This window comes from Harpia harpyja, chromosome 4 (genome assembly GCF_026419915.1).
Source record: "Harpia harpyja isolate bHarHar1 chromosome 4, bHarHar1 primary haplotype, whole genome shotgun sequence".
Taxonomy (NCBI): domain Eukaryota; kingdom Metazoa; phylum Chordata; class Aves; order Accipitriformes; family Accipitridae; genus Harpia; species Harpia harpyja.
In genome coordinates, this window is record NC_068943.1 from 49,848,972 (window position 1) to 49,861,424 (window position 12,453).

Below are 12,453 nucleotides of genomic sequence, written 5' to 3' on the forward strand. Positions count from 1 at the left end.
ACAGTAGTTCTAATCTGGAAAAAGAGGAGATCAAGAGGTCTGAAGTCATGTCTACAAGTGGGTCAGTGCTAGGGAAAAAGGTAGTAGAGTCCTGCTAACAAAATACAGACTACATACTGAAAAACTGTATAGCAGCACTGAGGGGGGGGAAAGAAGATGGCTCGGCTATTCTGGAAGCAATAGATAGTCATCAGAAATATATATAGCATGATGATTTTAGACACTTGAAGTGCTTGCAATTAATTGTTGTAGTTTATCCCATTTTCCAATTAGGTAAGCTGGGAGCTTTAAAAACTGAACTTTGTTATATAAACATCACATATAAAGAAGCTCATATGCATCTCTGAAAGTTTGTTTAATGTTAAGAGTTGAAGGCCAGGCAGGAATAATACATGTTGTTTGGTGTTAGTCTATTGAAATGTATTTTAAAATCCTGGATCCCAGGAAGTTGTCTGTTGAACTTCTTTTTCTTCGTAACAGATAATTTCATCTCCAATACTGAATTCTATATGCTTGTCCAAACTCAATCCACAATCCATACCCATTTTTATTACCTGGACATCGTCTTTATGATGCCTCAGTGATGATAAAGATCCTACAAAGAGAAAGTGCATCAAAGAAAGAGAGCCCACTAACGTCAGAGCATGAAAGTGTTTTGGTTTGCCCTTCTTACAGAATTAATGTTTCACCTTGTAGCTACAAAGTGAAAGCAAGAAAAAATAGGGATTATGAGCACTTGCAGCTAATCAAAGTCAGACATCAGTCTTTTTAAGCAGGTAAAGCCTGTGATGCTACTGCTTTCCTAGCAGAGTCGGCAGTTAGAAAAAGGTCTGGCTAACAGCACAGTGGCTCTAGTTGAAGCAATTCCATCCTAAATCGCATACGGGATTGCCCTACGATCAGATGTGCACATTTTGCACTAACCTCACAGGGAAATAGCAGCGTCTAATTCTGAATGCAAATACATATTTTATGGCAATTACACTTACCTTTCCAAATAACATCCCCGTTACGGATTAACTTAAATTTCATTTTTTTGTCTAGTAGCCCCTTCTGTACTCTGCATCCAGCTACTGGAATTTTGCTTTTTCCTACTGTAACTGAGAAGATGTTGAGAACAGAAGCTTCCCCTAAAAGAAAAAAGTAAAGTTGTATGAAGCACACAAGAATAACAAACTCGCAATAAGTAGAAGCAAGGTACGCTCTTCCACTTGCCCAGCTTTATAACAAAACAGAAAAGCAACTACAGAGGGATATGAAATGTTCCTATTGTATCAAATATTTCATTGGAGAATAAAAGGCCACATTACAAAGCAAAAATTTAACAGTCAATGAAGACTCACCTATTGTGTTCTCTACCACAAATGGGGGTAGTCTGCTATTTAGCTCATCTTTCAAGTCTTCAATAAATTTGTAGATGATATTGTGAAGTTTAATTTTTATTCCCTTTTTAGCAGCCAGCTGTTTAATGCTGTCATTGGCTTTCACACTGAATCCAAATACAACACCTGATAAATAAAAATTGGCAAGTGATGACTACAAGAGATCGCTCTTTAAGTGAAAGTGTCTGCTGTGTCTATTCTGTATGTTGAACTTGCAGCACAGGTTAGAATTAGCGGTCAGCAAAACAAGAAACAGCATTTTACTACTGCTTCCCTTTTAAGGAGGGACCATTTACTTCGCCCACTATTGCACATCAACTGCTACTAACCTTGTATCAAGACAAATGGCTCAAAAAAGCCCTCACAGAAAAGTTCCCTGATGACAGAACTGGAGGTATCAAAGCAGAAACTAAGGCTTACACACAGCTCACCAGAGCTTACGTAAAGGGACAAGGACCTCCTATTTTTGGGCTGGAAAAACAGCTTGGTTGTCCAAATTAAGCCGGAAGTAAACTCTAAATCATTCTCATCCAGCTGTGGACTATGGCAGGTCCAAGGACCACACACCCTCTACAGCAGGTGAGAATTATGGGGTATGAACAAGAACAACTGACAGTCTTTCCAATTACCTCCCTGAGCAAAAGGAAATTCTTTTGTAACCTACTTTTCTAGCTTTGCCCTGTTTTAAGCATCATAAAGCAACCTGAAGAGTCAGAGTTTAACCTTAACAATTCAACTACTGGCAACAGCTTGTCAGAGTCCTTCCATTTTCATGAGATTTTTAGCCTTCCCTGCCCGTGCTACTGTTTGTTGTTACAGGGAACATTTTTAAGATACATATAAGTTTACCTTATTGATGCTGCTAATTATTATTGAGAAAACAAAACCAGAATGAGACCTACCCATTTCAGTGAAGAGTTTGTACTAATTGTAAATTGATCTTTAAACACACACTCACCATTAAATGCTTCAGCAAGATTTATATCAGTTTCACTGATATCTCCCATTCCAAAATGAATGATATCCAATTTACATTCATCTTCAGCATCATAGCTGTCCAGAATGTTCAGAATAGCTTCAACAGATCCATCCACATCACCTGCATGTACAAATGGAAGTATTGCTGACTTGGTATACACCAAAGAAACACTGAAGTAGAACTAAGGAAATGACAACTCCCATGCAACAAAGTCTTTTGACATTTGTCATTCTTACTATATTTTCAGTAGCACGTTAAAATACATCTAACAAGTCTACTAATTCCAAAAACGAACTGAATAAATACAATAGGACCAGAGGCTCCATATCTGCTGTCATTTTCAGGTCAAGTTTGCATAGTTTTTCAGCTACTACTATCACTGCTTATGTATCACTAAATGTGAGGTCAAACCAAGTTCCTCCTGTCCCACTTTAACCAATACATAACTGTTCTTGTCCTCCATTTTGCTGATGCAGTACTGCTGCTCATATAGCCTGTATTTTTTTTTTTAATATATATTTTTAAATTTATATATATTTAGGCAGTCATATGGGTTTTACTCAGGAGTTCCTAGGTAAGGGGGTTGGGCTCAAACTTTCCTGTTGCTCTGGCCCTGCTGGAAGCGCATCCTTCCGACCACTGGATGTTTTCTGATGCCCCACCCCTTACTGAAAGAAGGTCAATAATCTGTTCAGTTTTAAGCTGATCAAACTTCTGGTAACAGAAATTTAGTTAATAATTTAGAGCTATGCTTCAGATTGAGCATTTGAGAAGCACAAAAACAAAGGAGGAGTAAACAGAATAGGACAGCACCTTTAACAATTACTGATAGCACGTTTTTGTCCATCTCTGTTCTCTCTTTAGGCTTTGAAAACATTAGATGCTTATTGGCCTTGTACAGCACTGCTTTCCTCTGTCTCCAGGTCAGATGGGCTAGCTTCTGTTGCTTCTTCTCATATTCCATCCTGTGTTCCTTTTGCTTTTCTTCAATAACTTCCATCTCCCTTTTCATCTTCTCCTGTTGTTCAACATAGGTTCTCCAAGCCACAACTTCATGCGCCCTTTGCTGTGGAGGAAGACAGAAACATTACCTTTCAAAGCATTGCATCAGAAAACTCCACATTAATGCAGTTTCATCCTTTTGCATCTTCTCTACAGGCTCACTCATTTTCTTTCATATTTAACAATAGATTTCGCTGCAAGGATGGCAGAGAATGAGCACAACAGCTTCCTCCCTGGGATACAACATCACTCAAGGCCTATTTTTACAGTATCTCTGCACTGGAGAGGAGAATAAATTACTGTTCATTCTTTCATGTGGTATTTGTCCAGCTCTCACAACACCTATTTCAAGCTATATTTTATGCATATTATTTTGTCAGAAACCAGTTCTCTCATTCTAAAATTAAAACACTGATACCATTAAGTACTGGACTGTTCTCCAGGTAAAATGATAGTGTAATCGTGTGAAAGAGAAAAGTCCTCTGTGCCTTTAGAAAAGGCACACGTTAAACATATCCCAGATTCCCCCAGCAGAAGCCATTCAGGACTCCAGTCATTGCAAACAAAGCGTGGAGGAAGGCAGGATGACCATGAGAAGCAAAAGCATGAACCTAAGGTGACTCATCTTTAATTCCAGAGACAGCCTGCTTTCTTCATGTGACTGTAAAGCAGGTTAATCTGGGTGCATGGAGATGAGGAGAGGACAGTCTGGCAGGGGAGAGGTGGGGACAGTGGAAAATAAAGAGGCAGTATGCAAATCCTCATTCCTCTTACAGAACACCTAGCTCAGGTCTCTTAATACCCCTGCTCGGCCTTCATCTTTCATCAGATTATCCAGGTTATTTAGAATGAAAGCTATCACTTATTTTTTAACTCAGCTCCTTCTCATCCTGCCATATAAGGTTTCCATTAAACATTTTTTTCTGTACCTCAGATTCTACTTCAAGGATTTCATCTCCCGCTGAAGGGACTTCCTTCCAGCCCATGATTTCCACTGGGATGGCTGGAGAGGCTGCATCTACAGCTTTGCCATTCTCATCAAACATGAAACGCACTTTTGCCCAGGTCTTCCCTGCAACCAGAACACAGCCTCTTCTCAGAGTCCCTCTTTGGATGATGGCTGTGGTAACTGGACTAGTGAAGAGCAGAGGAAAAAAAATAACAGACAAAATTAAAGTGAATCCTCCCGGTTTTCATGGTTAGCACAGGTAAGCAAAGACAAAACAGAACGTACTTGTGATCGATCACAGGCAGAATATTCCTGTGACACTTTTTATTAGAGCACTAATAAAATTTCAAAGTGACTTGCAAAAGCCCAAAACCTGTACTGTACTCTTTTCATTTCTGCAGATCAATACAAAACTTGGCATTTGTGAAATCAGCAACAGACTGATTTTACACATTAAGTGACACCCTGCTCTGTGCAAAAACCCCAAACCCCAACAACTTTCTAGAATTCAACACTTCAATGCTTTAGTTACAAACACTGCAAAGAAACTGTTACAGTTTTATCTAAAAACAACAAAAGAAAGTTCAATGTTAAACATAAATATTGAGGTACAAACCACCTGAACAGTATCTCTCCATTGTTACAAATTGCTTCATTAAAGTTGGAAAGGTGGCAGATTACTTACCCTTTCCCTTTGTCTTTGCGAGACTCAATTACAGTCCCCTCTACCAAACCTGTGGAATCTGCCTTCAGTTCTAACATCTCTGCTAAAGCAACAGTTGCTTCTGCTAAAACCATCAGGTTTTCACCCTGCATAAAACCATGCACAAAAAAAATATATAAAGAATAAAGGAAACACCAAACGCCCAATAAAAGTAAGATCAGAGTTGAAATCTTAGTGCCAAATTCCCCCATTTAATTCAGAATTTCTAACAATGCAATACAGTCCAATAGCACAAATCCCTTTGCCTTCAAGGCAAGATGGCACTGAAGTAATGAACCATTAAGACTGCTGCACAGCCAGTCCAGAATGCACAAAACATTTGGAAGGACAGTTTCTTTGCTTCTCTGTTCATAGCATCCAGGTCAAGCATGCAGAAAAAGACCTTGCAATATTCTGCTACGAGTACATTAGCAATACAAATTAAAAAAAAACAAAACCCAAACAAAACACCTGAACAGCCAAATGGAAACTTGATGACATCTACCACCCAATCAAGACTCCAGGACATCAGAGAGACAAAACTGTTGGTCTGTTTTCTTTTTTTTTTCCCCTTTGTTCTAATTACATTTTATTTTTGAGAACAGGTACAACAAGCTAGCTGTCAGTCAGCAGATCCAGATCTACAGGAAATTAGGGCAAAACGTATGCTACAGAGGTGAATAGAGAAGCCATTTTTATGTACGCCTATTTTAAGTGTAAGGGCATGACTTCAAAAGGTCTTGAACTTGCCTGAAATTTTAGAAAATTACTTGGGATGCATTTAGAAAGATAGCAATAAGGCTAAGGCACCGCTTCATCAGTTCGGACAAAGCTGCTTTGGCCACCACAAACCTCAAGTTCAGATTTTAATTCAGTTTTTACCTATCAGTTGTTTGCAAGGATAAGATGGTAAATCTTGTAAGACTGCTATGAAACTATGTTCCTGTGATTAGGCAAGTGTTAGGAAAATATTTATTCACCCTTGTTTGAATTTTTCTCCTCATGAATAGCATTATCACCGACATTGATTTTGCACTGATTCCATACAGTGAGCAAATATATGAGAAAACAGAAATTAGGGTTAACCTGAAAAATATCCACTAAATTTCCAGAAGAAAAATGAGATTATTATTGCTCACTGAAGGTCTGAGCCTCAAAATACGATAGGAGCATGTTTCAAATAATTCTGGTGAGAGCCAGCAGCGCTTGGCTCATGGTAAGGTGTCAAATACCAGGAAGATAAGCATTTTATTTTCCAGCTGCCAAATAAAAATGCAGCTGTATGCATATATTAGACACCCAGGAACATCAAAATTTTTTCCACCAAAACTTTACCTTGAGTGCAGAAATATTTACAGCTTGAACGTCACCTCCAAACTCTTCACAGACCACATCATGAGCCAGCAATTCCTTCTTTACTCTTTCAGGATCAGCTTCAGGTTTGTCACATTTATTAATGGCGACGATAAGAGGAACTAAAAAGAGAACAAACTCATTACCAACCTAACCAAAACTGGCTGCTACTAGCACGACTGCAATAAAAGGTTAGAGCAGGTTATGACCGCTTAGAACAAATCATCTCACTTGGTGCCTATTGAGCAGCCACTGAGATCTGAGCAACCGTGCATAAGCTAGAGGAGTTATCCTAATATGGGAAGGGAAAAAAACCCCCAACAATAACCCCCCCCCCCCCTTTGAGTGCTCTTCTGGCAAACCTGCAAGTCCTGCAAAAAAATATTAGTATTTTACTCTCTTTATGTATTACTGCAACATTCAGTGTATTTTCAAACACCTTTCCAGGGGAGAAGGAATGGGACTACAACAGTGACTTCCCAAGCTCTGTGGATTACAATTCAAAGAGTTTCTTTTGACAGGTGAATAAACCTTTGCAAAGCACTCATTATTTGAACTGCATAGTAACACACATCTTGTATATTAACTTTGTGTACTGGGCTTGCCACTTACTTCAAAACGTACCATTAACAAAGTTAAACGCCATACCTCCTGCATTTTTAGCATGTTGAATGGATTCTATAGTTTGTTGCATTACTCCGTCTTCTGCTGCTACAACCAGTATGACGATGTCAGTAACATTGGTACCTCTTGCTCGCATGGCTGAAAAAGCTGCATGTCCAGGAGTATCAAGAAAAGTTATCTTTTCCCCAGAGGGCAAATGCACTGTGAAAAAACGCATATGATACGTTTTAAAATCAGCATTTCACATAGTTTTATTTGACCTATTGTACATCAAGCATCACTCCTTCAAGAACTTTTTTAATAATAGTAACATATTTTAGGCAGACAGGTAACTGTTGGCATGGAGGTCAAAGGTGCTTTTAACTCCTCATGAAAGAAAAAGTGCCCTGGGATCCTTCATAATCCAAAATAGTCTAAATATAATTTCAACTGCGCAGACAATACGCTTCAAAGTCCCATCCACACTTATGGCAGTTATCACAAGTTATGATTTCCTTTTTCACTGCTTACATACAAACTGTTTATGCCACGAAATTTTTCGCCCAATGAACTGGCAGCAAGTCAGCCCGTTATGCAAGACGGAGAGTAAACCATTTTATACACAAGCACATACTCTTCAATCATACCAAGAAAAGCACCAATGTGTTGCGTAATGCCTCCTGCTTCCATTGATGCCACTTGAGTTTTTCGTAGACTGTCAAGTAAGGTTGTTTTCCCATGATCAACGTGGCCCAAGATAGTAACAACTGGGGGCCGTGGGATTAGTACTGCTGGGTCTGCAGGAGGCCTACAATTAGAACAAGAACGTGTTTTGTAAGTACCAAAAAAGTTTACTGAGAGACATGCATGTCCACTATGGCTAATAAAGAGCCATTTACCAGAACTCAGTGATCAACAAGTGAGGCTAGCTTCTCCCCACCGTGATCACAAATCCTAGCTACACCACATAGTTAGCCCTCTTAGTCTTACTGCTGCATCAATTAATACAGCAATTCAACAGATCAAAGAAGAATTGGCTTTTCTTCAGTTTTATGGCCAAAGAAATCAAAATAGTAAGCTTTGCCTTTTAAAAATTATCAGATTGTGGCCATATCAGGTATTATCAACATACCATCACAACAAAGAAAATACAGTACATGAAAGACACTTGCAGAAACAAATAGGATAAAAAGACCCAAAAAGAACAGTTCAGAGCTTACCTTTTCACAGCATCCGTGTTTTCTCTTTCTTTTTCCTCTTTCAGTTTTGCTGATTTATACTTCATTCCTGATTTTTTAACAATCAGCTTGATATGGTCTTCATATAAGACAGAATCTGGTTCCAGTGAATCAAGTTCAACGTCTGTGTATAGCAGTGCTTCATAAATATGATCTGAAGAAAAAATAAAGGCATTTAACAATTACATCCGCAAAAACATGTGTCAACCCCCCCCGCCACTTCATACAGTTTAAGACTTTTTCATTAGTAGTTTGTATCGTGCTAATATTCACCAAGCGTTTTCCCTTTAGTTAGATTTATCTAAAAGTTCCTGTTACGCTACATACTTGCAGTGAAGAACTTGATTCAGAAAGGTATACTGAAAATGACTGCCTCATTAGATGCTACAATCTTATTTTTCACTCAGATTTTCATAGCCTACTTTCCCATTAACCCCCAAGAACAAAACAACTGAAACTCATCTAAATCAAATAGCTAAGAAGCGATTCAAGGAGGAAGGAAATTTGATAAATCCGTTCATATGCCACCTTCCTTGGTGGTAGAAATACAGAACGTACTGCAGCAGTCAAAAATTGCTACCTGTTGACCTAAGTACCACTACAAATCTATATCAGAAATGTACAGCAAGATATGACAGACTTTTCTGCTTCTCTCCTCATTGCTGAGAGGGAAGTTTGCCAGAAAAAGTACCCAGCTGGATAAAAAGACATTGGGGATTGGTATTATGCAGCTATGGAATTACTTCAAATGTCAATAGTCAAAACATGCTAGTAACCCTCCTAAAACATCACTGAAAGCTGGTCAAGCTGAGCCACGATACAACCAGGAACGGTTCATGGGATTAAAAGCACAAGCCTGCTTCTGTAAGCCAGTTGTTAGGGCAGCCACCTCAAGAGGGGAGTGTTTCCAGACAAGTCTTGCCTGCTCCCAGTTAATCAAATGACTGTTTTAATAAAATACATATTGCTCCTGAATCCAAGATTCCTGCTCCCAGGGTTGGAATATGGACTGAAGCTCTTTTGCGCCTTCTCTCTTTAGCCATGAATTCTTTACTCACAGGGGTCCAGCTTCGACAAACCAGGGTGCAACATTTTTCCTTCCAGAATAATTTAGCACTTAGGAAACACAGTCATAAAGAGCAGTCTACACAGATCTGAAGCCTTTCTGCTGGAGACAGAATAGAGTCCTGGCTTCTTCACATCAAAGTGTCTTGCCTGGTACTTTGGATGGCCTAACTTTTTTTCTCGTTAGTCTGCTATTGTGTCTACCAACATTTTCTTTGCTATGGGTGCAGTCTACCTTGCTAAGGGAGGGATTAGCACCCGCTAACTAATGCCATCGTAGTCATCTTTGCCTTTACCACTCATGAAAGTGGCATGATAGATTTTTAACTGCTGTGTTTCATTCAATCTCAAACAACAGAGCAGGCTCTCACCTATGTCTTTACCCATAGCTCGTGCAAGTTCCTCAACAGTCATCTTCTGCCTTATCTCCACTTCACCTTTTGTCAGTGGTATCTTCTTTTTCTTCTTTTTTGTCCCCTACGTGGAATTAGAGATGTATATAGGAACACATAGCTGGCATAAACTAAGAAATAATAAACACAATATTAAAAAGACAATGGTCTCAAGCTATATGATGTAAATGTATCTTTTTTTACTACAATACTAATGAATTACAATAAATGAATGACTTAACAGATCGTACTGAGTATTTAAAACGTATAGCATACTACACTTAAATCTTTTTTCATTTTTAATTTTTCAAAACAAGGAAAAACTGATTCACGATGCTGCTGGTATAAGCACTTTAAGTCAATATTTGAGAGGGAGTCACAATACAGTCATACATTAAGTACATTTTGTCTTATAAATGTATAATAACTTCTCTATATTCATTCATAAAGCTCTTTTTTTTTTGTAATTAAAATGCTCAAACTGAGCTCTTGTACTTTGAAATTTCACATAAAAAGAGAGATTACTGGATTTTATTAATTACCTCCTTTGTAGCTAGATGTCTGCATTGCAGTAAGGCAACACTGATTAATTTGTCTTTTTGCCAGAACTGCGGATACAGAAGAACGGACCACACGGGATGTGCAGATGATTGCACAGGCTTCCATTGTGCTCTGTAAACTTTTCTGTAGGAGAGAGTACGCAGCTGCCGGCAAGCAACACGTAACTGCACCAGATTTTCAAACTGTAGTATCAACCCTCGATTCATTTCCTCACTGAAACTATAAAGGACACACTGAAATCAGTCTCAAAGCTGAAAAATCCTCTTTCCTATGATAATACAGACAGGAACACAAGGCACAAATGTTATCTTTCCAAACAGGCTTTTTAATGCTGAGAAAGTTGAACTATTTAGTAACTGTTTCAGTTTTTCAGTTTCCTTAAGTACTTCACCTTTCTCCACTGTCCCACTGCAGACACACAGATCTACTAATACTGCCACAGCTTACAAATCTTTCACCTATCTCCAACGATTTTTAATATAAACTACTAAAGTCCCCATTTCAGGTTCTTTGATGCTACCTAGGAAAAAAGGGGTATTTGCACTCCTCATGCTATACTGATAGAGTGATCCAGGTGCAACCTACCTCTCTAAGCCAGTAAAACACATTGGCAAAATGTCGCTTACAGGAGCATATACCACCACTAAAAGACTATAGCGTTGTAGTAATACCAGTGTTGTCACATGGACAGAGATGTCCTTTGAGGCTAAGCTCTGGCTTAGCAATTAAGCTTTCCAAGACGCTTCTATCAGATCATCCCACATCTTGTTTTAACCATCTTAACTTTGGTTTGAGTAATTTTGCTAATTATCCTGGACAACAGTCTCCTATTTGAACTTCTCTCCTTGTTCAGAGTTGCCTATTTCGTCCTTCTGCTCAGTGATACCATTCTCTGTACCTTCTGTGTCAAGGTGGCTTTGTACCATCTTCCAAGCAGCTCCAAATGAGTGAAATGCTATCAGTTCCTCTCAGAATGACTGCGGTCCCTTTAAAAACTCTCTTGTCTCCGGCTACCTGCAGGAAGTGAGCAGATGACAAACTAACCAACCAAAAGCAACTTTTTTTTTTTTTTCCCGCCCCTAAAAAGAACTTTAAAGGGGCAGAATCGGTAAAACCGAGGGGCTGCCGCAAGACGCTGCATACACCGAAAACTAACATAAGGTCAAGGCGAGACTGGACAAGCTCACAGAGGAGAAATCCACGCGAGGTTGCTAACTGCAAAGAAACCACTCCTGGCTCTCGGGGCCTGCGGGTCACCACTGGCCGGGGCAGGCGCACCCCTCTAGCTCGTACTGCTCTCATGCTCATCGTTTTGGCTACTACTGCAGAGAAGCCACCAGGCTACACAGGCCTTTCGCCTAACAAACCGCCTTCACCCCCGGGGGAGGAGGGAGAGGGGGGGAACCAACACGAACAGCTGCCTCAGAAACAGTCTCACCCTGCTGCGAGCGGAACTACACCGCAACGACCCCCACCGTGCGGCCGCCAAGCTCCCGAGACCCGCCAGCTGCAGCCCTCCTCGCAACCGCAGCCCCCCATACCCTTCCCCCGCTGTCCCCCGCCCCGGGACAGCGCTGGCCGGGCCGGCCCGGCCCTCCGCCCTGACAGACCCGCTGAGGGAACACAACGCCTGCTCCCCACCTACCCGCTTCGCCCTCCCCACCTGACGCCGGGCGAGCCGCTCTCTGCGCAGGCACCGGGTGGAGCGAGGGCACCGCGCAGGCGCAGTGGCGGCCGGCGGCGCGCGCCGCCACGCTCGGCTCCCCGGGCGGGGGCGGAGCCTCTCCTCACACGAGGCGGGAGATCCCCTCACAGGACCAGGGTCCCGGGCGGCGCCGACTGGCGGCCTTGTCTGAGCCGTCTTACCCTCGTCCTAGGGTTTCGGGAATTATTTTATATATATATACACACACTTAAATTTGGTTTTCTCCTGCCTGCCAGGAGATGGTCGCTTTTCTTTGCAATGTCCTCCCGCCCACCTCCAGTCTAAAGCTTTAACGCGGCTGATTTTTTTGAAAGTTCTCCCTAATTTGGCATCTGGAAAATAATATCACTTAGTAGACTAGGGAAAAAAACAAAAAACTAAGAATAAGCTCTGTAAGTGGTTTTTGAAAAATCCTTAATGTTCCTTCGCTAATGCCTTTTGTAAAACCCAGAGATAATCCCAGGTTACATCCTATGACATCCTTTAGCCTTGGGGTCCGCTTGGGACAGCACCGCTTCTAC

General features: G+C 40.7%; 1 protein-coding gene across 1 annotated transcript; it reads right to left on the reverse strand.

Moving 5' to 3' along the window:
• Window positions 1–336: 336 nt before the first annotated feature.
• MTIF2 (mitochondrial translational initiation factor 2) lies at window positions 337–11,759 on the reverse strand. Its single transcript, XM_052783979.1, has 13 exons — window positions 10,209–11,759; window positions 9,646–9,751; window positions 8,192–8,363; window positions 7,619–7,779; window positions 7,017–7,193; window positions 6,351–6,490; window positions 4,998–5,122; window positions 4,293–4,497; window positions 3,175–3,427; window positions 2,341–2,481; window positions 1,344–1,508; window positions 990–1,130; window positions 337–595 (listed from the first exon to the last, which is right to left on the reverse strand). Exons 1-13 carry the CDS (start codon window positions 10,431–10,433, stop codon window positions 426–428), a joined length of 2,181 nt encoding a protein of 726 aa, XP_052639939.1. The 5' UTR covers window positions 10,434–11,759; the 3' UTR covers window positions 337–425.
• Window positions 11,760–12,453: the final 694 nt, after the last annotated feature.

Coding starts and splice junctions, on each gene's coding strand:
- MTIF2 (XM_052783979.1), bottom strand. CDS start 10,433: ATGAATCGAGGGTTGATACTACAGTTTGAAAATCTGGTGCAGTTACGT. Junction 5,123..6,350: donor TAAATATTTCTGCACTCAAG/GTAAAGTTTTGG, acceptor GGTTTTATGCAG/GGTGAAAACCTGATGGTTTT. Junction 1,131..1,343: donor TGTGGTAGAGAACACAATAG/GTGAGTCTTCAT, acceptor TTTTTCTTTTAG/GGGAAGCTTCTGTTCTCAAC.